This window comes from Emys orbicularis, chromosome 3 (genome assembly GCF_028017835.1).
Source record: "Emys orbicularis isolate rEmyOrb1 chromosome 3, rEmyOrb1.hap1, whole genome shotgun sequence".
NCBI classification, from domain to species: domain Eukaryota; kingdom Metazoa; phylum Chordata; order Testudines; family Emydidae; genus Emys; species Emys orbicularis.
In genome coordinates this window covers 28,609,222-28,628,237 of record NC_088685.1, presented here as the reverse complement: position 1 = coordinate 28,628,237, position 19,016 = coordinate 28,609,222, and the positions used below count along the sequence as shown (strand labels likewise).

Genomic DNA, 19,016 nt, shown 5'->3' with positions numbered 1-19,016 from the left:
CTTTTTGATGTCATCATTTGAAAAGCAAGTCCTTCTGGAGTGTCATTGTTCAGGAGAGAAGTACCACTTTACAAGGGTAAAAGACTAATGCATTAGCCTACTGCACCACATAGTCCTCCAGAACTATAACTTGAAAGGCTACATACTCAACTGATTTGTGTTTTGAAACAATGTTTCAATTTACCTGCACCTGTTTCTTTTACTCTCTTCACACTTAGGGCTTTGTCAACTACATATTATTTTCAACACTTTCAAATTTTAACTCATTCCAATATCACCAGTGTTTTTCATCTGAAAGGCCCCTTCAAAGTTCCAGAAGGCACTAAAATTAGAGCATTAGTAAAACAGGGCACCTTGTAAACAAACAGATGAATAGACAGAAATATTGGTAGCTAAAATGACAGATATCCAGAACATCTCTCAATCCCTAGTAAAGCTAAACTCATGATTAAAATATTGATTATATTTAAATGTTCATGTACCTGGTCGCTTTGATCCCATTCTCCTTGTTGTTTGAGAGATGGGATTCCCCAGATGGTCAGTTTTCCTGAGAAGTGAATAGCTGCCAGAAGAGTTCCATCAGGAGAAAGGCTCATCTTGAAAACTCCATCCTGCCCAAGCAATTTAATAAAGAGTGTAAAAAGAAAAGTAAGACTCTCAGTAAGAATAGGCTAAATTCAGTTCAGCAATACAGAGTAACTTTTCCCTTTATTTTAGGGCCACAATTTTTTATTTGTGTGGGTGTTTTAAATTACAAATATCTAGCATACGGTAAAATTGAAATATATACTATATTTCATTTTTTAAATGTAAGTAAAAGAATATAAAAAGTTTAGTAATACAGGTAGAAAGTATTCTACCTACCTGTATTACTGGACACCTTCGTTTGTTAATTTCAGGACCAAAATGGTCCTTAAGATACAATAAATAAGATGTCAAAATATTGTAGTCTTTTGACTACAGTGAGCATGCAAGAGGGGGAACAGACAGTTCTTTGATTGGTGTTTGGTGGATTAGAGCTAGGATAGGGTAGATAAAAAACTCTTTTTTTTCCCAATCAAAATAATCTTATTTTATCAGATTTTTTAATTTAAATTAAATACACTTTTCTTTTTAAAAAAACTTTTTCAAAATTAAATTTGAAATTATGACAGCCTATGCTAAAACCTAAAAATCTACTATAATCTATTAAAATCATTTAAATTACATAAAAATAATAATATTCAAGCAGTACATGTTTGCTGGCGAAGTTAGAGCAAAGTTAAACCACTGAAATAGTGGGAAATCGCTGGCTAAGCACCCTGAACTAGAGAGTTTGTTGAAGTGCTAAACCAGCTCTTGACAGCAGTAGCTTTTTCTGCAGGTACAGAGAGAATATTCTCTTCATTTCAGTTTATTCAACTAGTTCAGTTCAAGGACAAGTTAATTCAAAACTGAGAACCAATTAGGAGTTGAAAAAGAGGAAAGCTTGTTTTTCTCTTCCAAGTTATGAATAAAAATGAAGTATGAGAGAATGTGATCTTCCAGTTTTAAAATCTTGAAAGACATTGTTACCAGAAATCATCAATTCAATTCACTAACTACAACAGAGAACACTCCATTTGTTTAATAAATCAGTTAATTTTAAATACAAAACACATTTTGATAAACTTTTTTTTCCTTATATATCCTGCACACTTAGGTGTTTTTAACTAAAAAAATTAAAATGCTGTTTTGGGGCATTTTTACTTGATTTCCATCCAAATGCAGCTTGACTAGTCACGACTAAAAAATTAATGTTAATCATCCTGTAAATAAGTAATGTGTCATTCACCATTTTCGAACATGAAACTGTAAAAATTAAGAATGTGAATATATGTTAAGCCATATAATTGCTTAAATAAATGTGTATAGATTAAACGGCAGAAAACTTCATTAAGATTGCCCAGTTATAGCTCATGCCCTTCCAGAATGTCAAGGTCAGCAAAACTCAAACTTTTCAAAACCAGAAAATACAGAGTTAAGGTAACACAACCCTGAAGCTGGCAATGGTCACTGGGAATTATCTGCAGGCACTCCAGCTGCATTCACTGTGTTAAATGTAGGTGTATTGAATAGTGGAAGAATAAACTGGAACAGCTTGAAAGAGATGTGATTGGGATATGAAGAGATCTGGGGATCAGTTTGAGGAGCATCTTGGAGATCTTAGGAGATCTGGGTCTGCAGCCCCAAAGGAAAGAAGTGCATGGGTACCATGAAGTTCCAGTCTGCATCCAGACTCTGCCAGTAGCAGGGAAGGTTTGAAACAAACATAAGGAAGTACTTCTTCACACAACACACAGTCAACTTGTGAAACTCATTGCCAGGCATTTTGTGAAGGCCAAAACTGTAACTGGGTTCACAAAAGAATTAGATAAAGTCATGGAGGTCCATCAATGACTATTAGCCAGGGACACAACTCTATGGTCCGGGTGTCCCTAAGCCTCTGACTGCCAGAAGCTGGGAGTGAATGTCAGGGGATGGATCACTCGATAAAATGCCGTTCTGTTCTCTTCATCTGCAGAATCTGGCACCAGCCACTGTGGGCTACAAGGACCATTGGTGTGACCAAGTAAGGCCATTCTTAAAATCATGCTTACGGCAGAAATTGTCTTTCATAACCTTAAACTATGGACATGACTGGCTACATACGATCGAAATTTTAAGTCTAGTTTCTAAAGATGGTCAAGAAGCTATAATTTTGAAATTTCATATGCAAAAAAGTTTCCTTTCATTTTAGACTAGCTTCCATCTTATCTCAAACTATTTAAAATTTACATTTTGTTCACTTAGACAATGAAAACTGGCTTATCAGTTTTACTTTCCATTCTTATACATTATGTGTTTGGCTTACAAATATTGAATAGGATTCTTTAAACCTAAAATGATAGCAAGCTTTTGTTAAAAGTTATAACAAACAACAACCACCAAATATTTTGTACCTAAACTACCTGATGGTGTCTGGTTAAATAGTAGATTTCCACTCTTACGAAACAATTGGCATGAGAGCAGTAATATTACTGCCTGGTGCTTTCTATTTCCCTTTGCTGAAAGTTGCAAAGCTATGAATTGCACTCTCCTTTTTAGTTTATAAATCAAGATTTGTTCACAGAAGAGAAAGATGGTTATGAAACTGCATGGAACTGTAAAATAAAAAACCCTACCCGCTAGGCTGAAAGCCTTTCTTGTATGTCATCATGACCGAACGTTAAGAGAGGCCTCTCTGAAAGTCAATACATAACTCAGCAATCAGTGCAACTGCTGCTCCTTTGGATGGCCATCATACACATCACACACCTCCAAATCTAGCCTCTCAAAAGATTAATGTATCCTTAGGCAAAGCAGGTTCTGCTGCCCCAGTAAACATTTCACTACTCTTAGGGCAACTTCAGAACAAAATATAGAAAGCTCCAGTAGGCTGGCATACCACATTTAAGATTTGTCATCTAAGTTGAGAACAGCTGGCTCCACAGGCAAGTCCTCGCTGAGCCTTGGCAACAGTATTAAATAGCTTTTTCTATCCCCCATAAATCACGATAAAATTATACCTCAGGTATTTAAGATACAATCCCTGAAATGGTATTAACACTTTTGAAGATGACTGAACAACAATTGTAACCTTTACTCTTTTAAAATTTAGTGCTGGCAAGAGCAGTAAAATTAAAGTTTAGTTCAATTCAATACTAGCCTTTCAATAAAATCTTACTTGAGCTTCTTTTACATATATATAAAATCTACTTCTGTTTCATATTTTCCATTCCTTAATTTAAAGTCTGAAATACCAGCCCAGGAAATGCTGCTATTCAGGGGGTCAGTATTAACTTGCCAACTCCCAGACAAGGGGAAAGTGCTAGGAAGCAGCCAAGCATTTCTTTCCTCAGGGCAGACAAACACCTTTCCATCCTCTTGCAAGCTCTTTCAGCCAATCTGACTGTGACAATGACTGACCAGCTAAGCTTCAGGTGTTGGCCAGAGAAAATTCCATGAAGAAGCATTAAAAGATGGGGGGGCGGAAGCTTAAGATGAATGTAAATATAGGACCATCTTAAATTGATAACAATCAATAGGGGAGAAATTAATAAGGTGGACTAGAATGTCATAATGTCTACCTTTTCGGTGCCCTACCATGTAATGGAATTCATAACCCCTGAGTAAGGTGCCCAGATATGGGGACAGTTAGGCACTTAAGAATGGTATTCACAAAAGCCACCATGCTAGGCAGAGAGCCACCTAAGCTAGCCAATAAGAGATGCCAAGGAGGGAATAGCCTAAATCCTGCCCTTCAAAGGGACTTAGGCACTTAAGTCCAGGCCAAAAGAAAGCACCTTTCTATACTCAGGATTCACAGCCATAAACCCTCTACAGGAGGTGCCTAAGGCAGGTTAGTGTTTTTTCACACAAAAAAGGATGTGGAGGGTTCAAATCCCTTCTCCGCCTGATGTGGAGAAGGGACTTGAGTCTCCAACCACCCTAGTGAGCATCACTGGGATATGGAGTCACTCTTAAATCTTCATTAGGCCAGAAAGAGTATGTATTTATAGACAGAGAGGCCTGCCCCTAAATATCATATGACCCAGTTGGAGAGGTTACAAGAACTTTGAAGGACAGGATTAGAATTTGAAATGATCTTGATAAATTAGAGAATGTTTGAAATCAACAAGACGAAATATAATAAAGACAAATGAAAACTACTACACTTAGGAAGAAAACAATTGAATGCATAAATAAAAAATGCAGAATAACTGATTAGGCAGCAGTACTGCTGAAAAGGATCTCGGAGTTATAGGGGATCATAAATTGAATATGAGTCAGTGTGATAGTTGCTAAAAAGGCAAATGTTATTATGGAATATGTTAACAGGGGTGCTGGATGTAAGACAGATAAAGTAATTGTTTCACTCTACTCGGCACTGGTGAGGCCTCAGGTGAAGTACTGTGCCCAGTTTAGGCACCACATTTAAGAAAAATGTGGACAAATTGGAAAGAGTCCAGAGAAAAGGAACAAAAAAGGCATGCAATTTGAAAAACATGACCTGTGAGGGAAAAAAGGGCATATTTAGTCTAGAGAAAAGTAGTATTGCAATATTTTAAGGGTTGTTATAAAAAGGACAGAAACTGAATGTTCTCCATGTCCACTGAGGGTAGGACAAGAAGTAATTGGCTTAATCTGCAGCAAGGGAGATTTAGGTTTGATATCAGGATAACTGTCCTTTATAGTTAGAAAGTGTAAGTACTGGAAAAGACAGTTACCTTTTTTCGTAACTCGTGTTCTTAGAGATGTGTTGCTCATATCCATTCCATTGTAGGTGTGTGTGTGCTCGCCACATGCACCGGTGCCCTCAGTGGTATCCGTAGGGAACCGGCCCTGGCACCCTCTGGAGTGGCATGTGTATGCCAGAGTATAAGGGGAGCTGCCGGCTCCCCTCACCCCCAGTTCCTTCTTGCCAGAAACTCCGACAGTGGGGAAGGAGGGTGGGTCATGGAATGGACATTAGCAACACATCTCTATTGTAGGTGACTCCCAGGCGGTACAGTTCAACATACAGGATGTGGACTGTAGGTTCCTTGCGTTACAGCCAAAAATACTCCAGTACAAATCTATAAATCTATTATAATAAAACAAACAATCAAACCCATAAGAAAAGATATATAAGCGAGTAAGCAGGCTAGCCCTAGGGGCTACAATCACATCCCCTCTTAGTTGTCTCTTTTGCAAGCTGAGAAGTCCCAGTCTTATTAATCATTCCGTTCCATACCCCTAATCATTTTTGTTGCCCTGTTCTGAACTTTTTCCAATTCCAATATATGTTTTTTGAGATGGGGAGACCACATCTGCATGCAGTATTCAAGATGTGGGCATACCATGGATTTATATAGAGGCAATATGATATTTTCGGTCTTATTACACTGGTCTACAATTTTTGAGAAGTCGTCTGCTTCAGAGATAAAATGTGCTATTTATTATGTATTTTGATGTGCTGAATTCAAATATGACAATTAAAACAACTGATTGGCTACTGTTTCTAAGATATTTAAGTTTTTACATTTTATGTCTATGTATATTGTATAGATAGTAGAGTTTTAATAATAAATTGTAAACCTAGGTCTTTTCATGTGTTTATGGTTGCTTTACATGATATTTCACCTGTCCTGTTTATGTAACACTTTAAAAATCAGCCAAAGGGTTATATAAATAAAATTTATTATGAAACAAAAGGCAAAAAATGATTCTGTACATAGTTTAGTCCTATTCAGTGTCTACTCGGCGCTTCTTGGCTTGTCTCTTGTATTCATTAAATGGAGCATCTCTTGTCACTGTCCAGCAATAGTCTGCAAGCATTGATAGGCTCCATTTGCCCTGATAGCGTTTCTCCATTGTTGCAATGTCCTGGTGAAATCGCTCGCCGTGCTCGTCGCTCACTGCTCCGCAGTTCGGTGGAAAAAAATCGAGATGAGAGTGCAAAAAATGTATCTTTAGTGACATGTTGCAACCAAGGCTTTTGTATGCCTTGAGGAGGTTTTCCACCAACAACCTGTAGTTGTCTGCCTTGTTGTTTCCGAGAAAATTTATTGCCACTAACTGGAAGGCTTTCCATGCCTTCTTTTCCTTGCCACGCAGTGCATGATCAAATGCATCATCTCGAAGAAGTTCACGAATCTGAGGACCAACAAAGACACCTTCCTTTATCTTAGCTTCACTTAACCTTGGAAATTTTCCACTGAGGTACTTGAAAGCTGCTTGTGTTTTGTCAAAGTTCTTCATCAGACCCAGCTTGATGTGTAAGGGTGGTAACAAAATCTTCCTTGATTCAACAAGTGGTGGATGCTGAACACTTTTCCTCCCAGGCTCCAATGACTGTCGGAGTGGCCAATCTTTCTTGATGTAGTGGGAATCTCTTGCACGACTATCCCATTCGCAGAGAAAACAGCAGTACTTTGTGTATCCAGTCTGCAGACCAAGCAAGAGAGCAACAACCTTCAAATCGCCACAAAGCTGCCACTGATGTTGGTCATAGTTTATGCACCTCAAAAGTTGTTTCATGTTGTCATAGCTTTCCTTCATATGGACTGCATAATCCAACTGGAATTGATGGCCATTATGCAGTAAAACAGCTTTAAGACTCGTCTTCGATGAATCAATCAACAGTCTCCACTCATCTGGATCGTGAATGATGTTGAGGGCTGCCATCACACCATCGATGTTGTTGCAGGCTACAAGATCGCCTTCCATGAAGAAGAATGGGACAAGATCCTTTTGACAGTCACGGAACATGGAAACCCTAACATCACCTGCCAGGAGATTCCACTGCTGTAGTCTGGAGCCCAACAGCTCTGCCTTACTCTTGGGTAGTTCCAAATCCCTGACAAGGTCATTCAGTTCACCTTGTCTTATGAGGTGTGGTTCAGAGGAGGAGGATGGGAGAAAATGTGGGTCCTGTGGCATTGATGGTTCAGGACCAGAAGTTTCATCCTCTTCCTCTTCCTCATCTGACTCAAGTGAGAATGATTCTGGTGCATCAGGAACCGGCAGTCCTTCTCCGTGGGGTACTGGGCGTATAGCTGATGGAATGTTTGGATAATGCACAGTCCACTTTTTCTTCTTTGACACACCTTTCCCAACTGGAGGCACCATGCAGAAGTAACAATTGCTGGTATGATCTGTTGGCTCTCTCCAAATCATTGGCACTGCAAAAGGCATAGATTTCCTTTTCCTGTTCAACCACTGGCCAAGATTTGTTGCACAAGTGTTGCAGCATATGTGTGGGGCCCACCTCTTGTCCTGATCTCCAGTTTTGCAGCCAAAATAAAGGTGATAGGCTTTCTTAACCATAGTGGTTATACTGTGCTTTTCTGATGCAAAAAAGTCACTTCACCACAAACATAGCAGAAGTTATCTGCACTGTTCACACAAGTACGAGGCATCTCTGCTCACTTTGGCTAAACAGAAATGTGTCCCTTTGCAAAATCAAACACTGACAAATAAGAGAGCACGACACTGTATGATTTCTAGAGCTGATATAGGGCAATTTGTTCAGCAGAGTGATGTAAGCTTCGTTATGATTGCATCATCCATGACTTCTAGGAATAACATGATGCAATTCATATGATGTATGACGCAATACCAGCTTCAGATTGCATCATTCATTGTTTTGCCTAAAAAGCAAGTACTGTCCAAACCCAGTCATAGATTTATTCATAGATCCAGTCAAAGATGTATTTTAGTCATTTCTGGTTTAAATTGAGATCCCTTCCCTTTATAACTCACTTATCCTCCGCCATTCCCAAGTCAAGGGTCGTATATACTGACCCAATAGCATATCTTGAAAACTAGAGCCAATCAACAATTTTAAGCGTCATTTTCGTTCTCAGTGACCCAGAATTAGTCAAGTTTGACTACATTTATTTCAGAAGCATTTTGGCTGTAGAGCAGTGTTATGTTTCCCTTTCTTAATGATTCCCAACATTCTGTTAACTTTTCTACTGCCGCTGCACATTGAGTGGATGTTTCCAGAGAACTATCCACAATGACTCCAAGATCTCTTTCTTGAGTGTTAACAGCTAATTTAGACCTCATTATTTTATATGTATAGTTGGGACTATGTTTTCCAATGTGCATTACTTTGCATTTATCAACACTGAATTTCATCTGCCATTTTGTTGCCCAATCACCCAGTTTTGTGAGATCCTTTTGTAGCTCTTCGCAGTCTGCTTGGGACTTACACATTGCACATATTAGCAAAGACTTTCTGCACCTGCCACCTTGGGTAACAAGTTACACTTAGGATAAAGCAGTAAATCACTGGATCTGTTTCAGTCATAAAATATACTGAAAGTCATCAGGTCTCTATGAGCAGGACTGATGACGCCAGGTAATATATGAAATGAGTAAATAAAGTGAAGTGAAACCAAATCAGTGACAGAGCAACAGTCTGCCAACAAAACAAAGTCCCCAAGAAAGCAATTTGATAACTCATGCCAGTTAACTGATTTAAAGCCAAATCCTACTATTGCATTAGAGAGTGTTTGCAGCAAAGAATTCTAAACAGGTTAATTTTTAATCTATCTAAATTAAGTTACTTCAAGTCAATTAGATTCCTCGTTCATATAAACCCAAGTGAATCTAGTGTTAAGGAGGAACGTATTACCTGTTCTGTTCTTTGTTTGCTGTAAAATCTGAAATTCATAATCCTTAATAATCCGCTTCTCTTTGCCTGTTAAAACAGGAGTGTATCACACACTTTAAGATTAAAGACAGTCTTTGATTTATGCAGTAAAAATTAAGTCAAATCCAGTGAGTAATGAAACAATCAAGAAAGAATACATTATTTTGCAACATTCTCTCAGCTTTATGAAAACTTTAAAATATTCATAAGAATTATTTTAATATTCATGTATTAAAATATCACTTCATGTAAATGTAGCAACAGGTTAAATTTGCTTAATAATTACTTGGACTATGTATGAATGTTTCCATGAAAAAGCACCACCAGCTTGCCACTAAATTATTCCATGCTAGAACATTTAATACATATTGCCAAGTATACACAGAACTTTTCATATGCTAAAATGTAAATTGGTTTACTGTATTAAGCTAAATTGCTACAAGCTAATTAAGAAATTAATTTCAGTGTACCCATGTAGAGTACATCAATATAACTACAGAGAGTTTTATTATGCCAGTGCAAGTTTTGTGTATGCTGCAGCCCTAAAAAGAGGGTTACAATTAGGCTTATTTCAAACTGGGCTATAAAAGGCTAAAATATTTTCAAAATATACAGGTGAAAAATAACCTGATCCATGACTGGGCTCCTAACTGCTCTGCAATACCAGTAATAAATACTTTTAAGACAACAAGTGAAAGCTTTGATGAGACTATTCTTTATAAAACCATGTTGACATTAATTATATTCCTGCCTTTTAATTCTTTATCAACTGAATCCTGTGTCAGCTTTTCCATTATTTGCTTGGGATTGATTTCAGGCTGACCAGCCTACAGTTGCCCAACTCATCCTGATTGAATACTGGCACAACAGTATCTCAAATACGGAAAAATGCTATGGTTCGGGAAAAGAGAGCAAACTACATAAAGTTTCTCTTTATGTAACCAGTGTAACTATAATATTCTTCCAACAGCAAAACGAGGACTCCAAAGCTACTTACTGTCCCAGTATCATCTTCATAACTAGTGACTTGTTTATAATGGGGGAATCCGGAAAGAACTCTCCAAGCAGATATTCCACGACTAGTTGCTTTAGATACTCCTCCTTCATCTGTTTCACAGCCACCCACAAGCAAAAGCCTATAAACACAAATACTTTTATTATTGAATGCAGGTTTTGGTTTTGGTTTGCCTACTGCAGGAGTCCAAATATATATTTCGTAATTCCATTAAACAGGAGCATAATAGCTTTACGTGAAATGAATAAAACCATGCATTAAAATAGCATCGAAAAGCCCCAACTAAGGATAACCCTACACTACACAGTTAACCTGGGATCTTTTACCCAGGTTTTAGCCTTAACCTTCCCCTATCACGCACACAAAAAACCAAAGTCGGACTTGAGTTTGGAGGCACTTTAAAACAGGGCCAGCTTACTTGGCTGGGGGTAAGGGTTAGAATCTAGGTTTCACTTTAACTCTGGCTGGAACCCGCTCATTTTGCAGTAATGACACAAGCTAAATCACATGAGTGAAGTGAGGACCCAAGCGAAATCACTCAAGTGCTGGTAGCCCTCCTACCCCCAATTCCCTAATTCAAGTGCCCGCCCCCCAATTCCCCCCAAAGGACAGACAAGTTCTCCCTCGATTGATAGGGAAAAAAATCTAAAGCATCTCATCACAAAGAACCATGGGATATGGACCCAGTGTAGGCCTGAGACCTCATCAACCCCCTTCCTCCTCCCATATTAAACCAGCCTTGGGTGAAACTCAGGGAGTTCACCACTAAAATTGAAAAAAGGAACATTCTGCTGTTGATAAAGCACCCACCGTCAGGAATGTCCCTAACGAGAGTTATAACCACCAAGGTTGTAAAGACGCTGGGAAATTAGGGAGGATACAGAAAGAGACTCAACAAATGGTAAATGCTCTGACCAGCATTTAATGCTGACCATCTGTACAAATAGAGAAGGTCACAATTAAGTTACAATTTGGGTATGGAAGATAAAAAGTAAAGAACTTGGGCAGGAAGGAGGACACACAGGTGCCAGTGCCTAACTGGTTAAAATTTTGTTATTTTCGAGTGTGGGATAATGTGATAGGTTTAGTAAATTTGAAGGAGGTAGCTAGTTTTACCTATATAATGTAAATGAAAAACAATACTCTTTGGGAATCATTTCCGGACTGCAGTTCAACATCAAGCTGATGGAATTCTGACCCCTTTGCATGACCGTGACGTGCAGCAGCATCGCCAGGAACCCCCAGATGAATGAATCCTGACTGGCCCTGGGTGAAATCTGTCTGTATATTGGGAGTGGTGAGCATAAGAGATTTGCTTGGTATATGTATTCTGTGTGTGTTGCTAATACATAGCTGTTTAGAGCACTGGGAAAAGGTTCTGCAGACCTGTAAAGCCCTGAGCCCCAAGGGAAAGGGCGGGTACTTAAACTGACCACGTTTCTTCTGGAGCCCTGTGGATAAGGATAGGTGCCTTACACCCTGAGCCCTTGGAAAGGACAGGGTGGGGGGTGCCTAAATTGATTGGGTCACGCCTTGAGCCCTCGGTAGGGTATAGGCGGGGTGCCCTAAACTGAGCGGGTAACACCAGGCACACAGGCAAGTGCAGAAACCATGAGAATGCAATAACAGGTAAGGCTATACAGCTGGGACACTCACACCCAGGCTAAGTAAACCCAGGTGCCAATCACTGAGGTTATCTGTGCAGTGTAGACATAGCCTAAGACTGCAATCCCACTGCGTTTGGTGCTGTACCTAGAATCAGGAAGAAATGGTCATTTTCCCAAAGAGTTTGCAATCTAAATAGACAAAACAGACAGATTCAGAAAAAGGAAGTATTACTATATTATCCACATTTTACAGAAAGGAAATGGAAAGACAGATTTTGTCTTAAGCATGTGCTTAACTTTAAGTTATGATTATTCTCATTTAATTCAAGGAAGTCTTTGCAGGAACAGGACCTAGTTGATTTCTTCTACATCTCAGAAAATATGCTGCAGAGTTGGGCATTGCCACCACATGTCCCAACTCTCAGCCCAACTTACATCCACAAAACCATCTTTTCCTCTCTGTGCTAAATCAACTTCATCCTTGATATATCTCAAATGAGGTCAATCAAGCCCACCAAAGATGAACTGGGCCCAATGTATGAGTTACTTACATTTTTCCCATCTCTGCGTTCCAAATAAGATATGCTAATATATAGGTAAATTATATTTTTCCCCAAAAAGTTAAAAAAAACCAAACACATTCAACGACTTGAGATTCTTTAACAAGAACAAAAATATACTCAAAATATGTTGCTGGAACAAACGTCAGCAAAAAGAGTTTACATCATCCTACTATTTTAACATTTAGTTGCTTATTTATAAATAAAAATATAAAACACAAAACAGAAGGACAAAACAGCTTATTCTATCAACAACTACCTATACTAAGCATAGATAAAATTGCATCTTAGTATATAGCGGTATAACCTACACATCACTGCATGTATATCAGTTAGTAATATTGTTAATTACACACAGTAGAAAACATGACGAGATATGAAAAACACCATTTTAAAAAACTATAAAAACATACAACTAGTGCTGATTACTACTAAAAGAAAAAAAATCAACACTTTTTCCTTTAAGACCCTATGATTACTGTTAAACAAGCACTTTCAGTTTTTTAGAAACTAGTAATTACTTTGAAAAAAATGTTTAGAACATAGCCCTATGCTAGTCTTTTGTATTGTGCATATGACTTTTGAAAAACAAGCTGTCAAAGTAAAAATATTTGTACAGAAGGAACAAACAATCTGGGAAAGAAATGAGTAAAGAAATTAACAAGCTGGGTAACAATTGTGTATCCTCAATGTTCAAGATGTGTTACTGTTGAAAGATTCTGCCACCTAGTGGTTGAGATGTATATAAAGCTTGTTCATGGTTAAAATGCATTCCCAGATAGGTGATTTACTAAAATAGAAAAACTAAAAATCAGGGTTGCATCTAGCAACATGGAACCACCCTGGGTAATGCTCAACTTTGCTTGGATAGTTCAAAATAATATTTAAAAGTGAAATGTTCTGCTTAAATTGAATGTGGTCCAAGGGATATTCTTATTAATTGTAAAAACTTAAAAATATTATCTCATTTAATTTGGGCTAATCAGCATAAACTGAGTAATATTTGATTACAGAAAAGAAAGAGTATCTTTTCACTTTTATTACTATCTACTAGCCTAACTGAAATCTCTCACTGATTCAGCACCACTGATAATCCCCTACAGCACTGAAATGGAATGTGACCTAGTGGCTGCTCAGGACGTTAAACTTCTTTTTTTTTAAATATATATTCATATCTAATTATAGACCCATTCATTTCATGGATAAACCATACTTCTGTTTCACACGCTATTACAGCAAGAATCTAAGTACAATGGATGCCCTGTCCCTCCTTTCCTACTGTGAGGAGCCTGGAATAAATACAGACATATTTTATATTGCAAAAATATGCATGTAGTAGTAATTTTTAATGTTGACTATTTGTTTATTGCTGTATTGTGCTGCTTCTGTTTTTGCCAATAGTCATGTCAATTATGGAACTAAAGAAATGAGAGCTGCCTCATTAAAAACAGAATGGGGCACTTGAAGTGGACCTTTGCTTGGACCTGTGAGTATGTGAATGTGTGCATGTGTACTGAGAGGAACACATACCGTTGAGAATGGGAAGCCCCAACTTATACACATTTCCCAAAAGAGTCTAAGAATTCAGGTCTTAATACAAGTCACCCTTCATGAATCTGAAATCTCATCACTGAAGGGGTAATTCTCTTCCTTACATTATATACTTTCTTTTCTACCTTGCTGTGCTTTGAGAGGCTTCAATAGTTGGGCTAACAGTGAAATTATTCAAACATTTTGTCTATAGTTGTACATACACCTCTACCCCAATATAACGCTGTCCTCGGGAGCCAAAAAATCTTACTGCGTTATAAGTGAAACCGCCTTATATCGAACTTGCTTTGATCCGCCAGAGCGCGCCCCTTCCCCCCCCCCCCCCCCCCCGGAGCGCTGCTTTACCGCGTTATATCCGAATTCATGTTATATTGGGTAGCGTTATATCAGAGTAGAGGTGTATTTTAGGAGTTTACTGCCTAAATAAAAATTTAATATAAATGCAAGTAAAAAAAACACTTTGAACATGAAGTATTTTTATTTGTAAAATGAGCGCCAGTATGTCATAGGGCTTTTATACAACACGCAACAGAAACATAATATTTAACCATTTTTGCCTCTTTCCAAGAAGCAACTAGAAGGTACATTCTTCTCCCCACCAACACAAGCACTGGTTAAAATGGTGAAGGAAACAGAAGGACCTTGCACTGTGCCCTGAAGTCAGCTTCTCGCTGTGTCAGACCAATGGGGAAAGCATGCTACAGAGTCATTAACCCTCATTTGAGGATGCCCTGCCACAATCGCTTTAACTTTTACACACAGAGCCTGTTAGCTTGAGCAGTTCAAATGACCTCCATTGCTGCAGCAGCTCATGGGGTGAAACACAGTTTTTCAGAAAGCCAACACCAAGTCACATGTAATAATGTAGGGCCCTCTCCACCTCCAAATAACCCATTGCAAAATCTTCCTTTGAATTCCATAGGATTTTGATCAAGCCATTTTAAATAAAAAAAATCAACACCCTGAATAGCACTTGGAATCAAATGAAGCTCCTGGATAACTACATTATCTCGGACTACTACATCCACAAAAACGAGTCAGAAGAGAAAGAAAAAGGAAATCCCACAGAAGTTTGCTAGTGTACAATGTTCTTATAACAGGGTTGTTGTAGTTTTTGTTTTGTTTTTTGTTTTTTAAGATTTGGATAGGGTTATTTTTGGTGCTGTTGAGGGCTTTGGGGAGGAGGTTGAATGCAATATCCTAGTTTCTTTAAGGAAAAATGTAAACACAAATTCTATTGTGTACTACTGCAATGATCTTCCCCATCATGGATCATGAGCAGAATCGTGAACAGAGTTAGCTAACGGGGGAGTTTCAGAGAGAATATCTCCAACTAGACTCAGTGCTTGGAGGCAACAAGACTTGGAGAGTGGTGTATTCGGTTCATCTGTGGGTTGTCTGACTGTTTGGTCTCTATATACAGGGTGTGTAGATGGGCTGTGGGTCCCTGAGTAAGCCCTTGGAGCTTTGATCAGTGGTTTGCTAAAAGCTGCAAGACTCCAGCCTTGGGAGGTTTGATCAGCCCAGCTGTTTGAAGTCTGAGTGGCTAATCACTCCCTGTTGGTGAGGGGCAAAGCTGAGCTCAGCTAATCAGGGGAGATTTGGTATAAAATGTCACTTGCTAGATGAACTCGAGAACCACGAACAGAGGCAGCTAACAGAACAAGGGAGGGGTTTGGCGAGGGAGTGTGAGACACTTTCCTTCCAGAATCAGCACTACTGATATCAAGATGATAAGCAATGGAACAATGGTGGTGACCTGCAACGGATGTGCCATGTTCTTTTTCCTGTCTGAAGACAGAAAGGATTTCTTGTGCAAGAAGTGCAAGAAGGTGGCTATTCGAGAGTAAAAGATTTTTGGACTGGAGGGACAAATTGAGATGCTACTAAAAAATCAGAGAAGCTGAGGAGTTCATAGACAACCAGATTCGGGAAACACCAGTGCCTCAGGAAGAATGGAGCTGGCCATAAAGGAATCAGTTAGAGAGGCAGTCAGAGAGGAGGCCAGGAAGATCATAATTACTAATCAATAGGTCAGAGCAGCATTCTACGCTGTTGGGGATAGGTGAGGATAGGCAGAGTGTGGCCAGCAGAATGAGAAAAAAAAAAAAAAAAAAAAAAAACAGGAGGAATTCCATACAGCTACAAGTTTCAAATTGATACAAGGTCCTCAACATGGACAGAATGGGAGATACCTCTCAAGATCCAGCATGTCCAAAGGAACGGTGAGATTTTCGGGACGTGTCTGGATGGTGGCTTGATCCAACCTGTAAGAAAACCAAGCTTACACACTAAGTTCTCCAACCATCCCAGGAAGACAGATGATCCTTGCAGAAGATTCAATACTCAGAAGAATAGAAAGAACATTCTGACAGAGACAGGTGGACAACAGGACAGTGTGCTGCCTTCCCAGAGTTAAGACATGAGACATCACTCTAAGATTAGATAGGCTTCAGAACTCTACAGGCAAGGATCCACCGGTCATGGTTCATGTCAGCATTAATGACACTGTATCGCAGGATATCTCACAGATAGTAGATGACTTCAAAGAACTCAGAAGCATGCTGAAGAAGAATGTCCAACTGATCTTCTCAAAGATCCGTCCTGTCCCACGAGTAAGGAAGACAGAATGCAGAAGATTCTGGAAGTGAATTACTGGCTAGGTAAATGATGTAGGACTTTGGTTTTGTGCAACATTGGTTGGCCTTCGGGGGGTGGGGGGCTACATAGTTTGGATGTCCTCCACCTCAGTAGAAGGAGGCCCAATCTCCTTGGAGGCAGGCTAGCTAGAGCAGTCAGGGGGAGGTTAAACTAATAGCACAAGGGAAAAGTAAGAAGAGGCAAGATATGAGCACTCAGCATAACATCGAGATGTTGAGAACAAAATTAATCAAGGAAGAAAAGGATATGAAGAGAAAAAAAAAACCTCTTGATTTCCCTATACCACTAATGCTAAGAGTCTAGGTAGCAAACAAGAGGAATTCGACCTGCTCATTTATGAGCATAAATTTGATCTAGTTGGTACTACTGAAACATGGTGGGATGTCTCGCAAAATTGGAATATTAAACAAAACAAAAAAGCAGTTTCTCCTCCCTTGGTGTTCACACCTCAACTGCTAAAAGAGGGCCTCATCCTCCCTGATTGAACTAACCTCGTTATCTCTAGACTGATTCTTGCCTGCATATTTATACCTGCCCCTGGAAATTTCATGCGTCTGACGAAGTGGGTATTCACCCACAAAAGCTTATGCTCCGATACGTCTGTTAGTCTACAAGTCTATATGCCACAGGACTCTTTCTCGCTTTTTAAAAATCTATGGTTATAACCTATTTAGGAAGAATCAGGTGAGCAAAAGGGGAATGGGAGTAGCACTCTACATCAAAAATGGCATTATCTGTTTCTAGTTACAGATAATGATGTGCAATGTTTATGGATCAATGTCCTAACAGTAACTAATATCCCACCTTATGTTTTATCTATCTGTTACACAGACCACCAAATCACGAGGGAGTAGGATGAACGCCTCCTTATGCCCCTATCTATAATGTGTAGAGGAAAAAAGCTACGTAATCATGGAGGAATTCAGTTTGAGTGGGATATGCTAGGTCCCATGCTGCCAGTACGAAAACATAGTTGAAATTTCTAAATATTACAGAGGACAATTTTCTAACTCAAAAGAGTGTTGAAGCCAATATGGGGGAATTCTATATTAGACATTGTCTTCACAGATAAAGAGGAACTGATCACAAAACTAAAAATGATGGTAGCTTAGGTACAAGTGGTCATGACTTGATGACATTTATACGGTGCAAGCAGAATAAAGTCCATACCAGTAAGATACATACTTGGTGCTTTAACACGGCCAATTTCACAAAGCTTATAAGCCAAATCATGTGGGAGGAAGAATTTAATCAGAAAAATGTGAATGATAATTGGGAATCATTTAAAACCCTATTACTAGATGCCCAAAATGCCACAATCCCACAACTAAGGAAGAAAGATGTGCTGGTTAAAAAACAAACTTGATTTAGAGAGCAAATGAAGGCAGCTATAAAATATATATAGCAAATGGAAGAAAAGAGACGTTGAATAGTAATGTAATAGTAGTAAATATAAATATAAATGAATGAATATAAATCAGAAGTTAAGAACTGTAGAAAATTCATGTAGGAAACAAAGGGACACAAGGAGAAAACTATGGCCAACAGAGTTAAGGACAATAAAAAAAGAGTTTTTAAAATATATTAGGAACAAACAGAATTCTGACAGTGGTATTGGTCCATTACTAGATGGAAATGGTAGAATTATCAATAATGATGCAGAAAAAGGCAGCAGTGTTCAATAAATATTTCTGTTCTGTATTTAGGGAAAAATAAATTATGCAGTCTTGTCATAGGGTGTAACACTCTTTCCATTCCACTTTATCTCTGGAGGACGTTAAATAGAATACTAAAGCTAGACATTTTTAAATCTGCAGGTCCAGATAACTTTCATCCAAGAGTTTTAAAAGAGCTGGCTGAGGAGCTTGCTGGACCACTAATGTTAATTTTCAATAAGTCTTGGTGCACCGGGGAAGCTCCAGAAGACTGGAAGAAAGATAATATTCCAATATTTTAAAAGGGTAAACAGGATAACCTGGGTAATTATAAGGCCTGTCAGTCTGACATTAATCACAGGCAAAATGATGAAGCAGCCGATACAGGACTTGATTAATAATGAACTAAGGAAGGTAATGTAATTAATGCAAATCAACATGGGTTGATGGAAAATGGATCTTGTGAAACTTGATTTTTGTTTAAAATGAGATTACAAGTTTGATAAAGGTAATAGTGCTGATGTAATAGATTTCTGCAAAGTGTCTGAATTGGTGCTGCACCACATTTTGATTAAAAACTAAAACAATGTAAAATTACATGGCACACATTAAGTGGATTAAAAATTGGCTAACTGATGGGTATCAAAATGTAACTGTAAACAGGGAATCATCATTGAGAGGGTCTGCTTCCAGTGGGATCCTGCAGAGATCAATTCTTGGCCCTCTGCTATGTAAACTATCATTTAAATCTGTTTCTGTACCAGATGACAGGAGGATAGCTAATTT

General features: G+C 38.6%; 1 protein-coding gene across 2 annotated transcripts in view; it reads right to left on the bottom strand.

Annotated features, from left to right (window-relative positions):
* NBAS (NBAS subunit of NRZ tethering complex) overlaps positions 1 to 19,016 on the bottom strand; it is a 409,271-nt gene that overhangs the window by 358,832 nt on the left and 31,423 nt on the right. For both annotated transcript variants that reach the window (XM_065400708.1, XM_065400709.1), the window contains 3 exons: positions 10,179 to 10,317; positions 9,164 to 9,229; positions 483 to 611 (listed from right to left, as the gene is read on the bottom strand). In XM_065400708.1, coding sequence (XP_065256780.1) covers positions 483 to 611; positions 9,164 to 9,229; positions 10,179 to 10,317 — 334 coding nt within the window. The remainder of the gene's footprint in view (positions 1 to 482; positions 612 to 9,163; positions 9,230 to 10,178; positions 10,318 to 19,016) is intronic.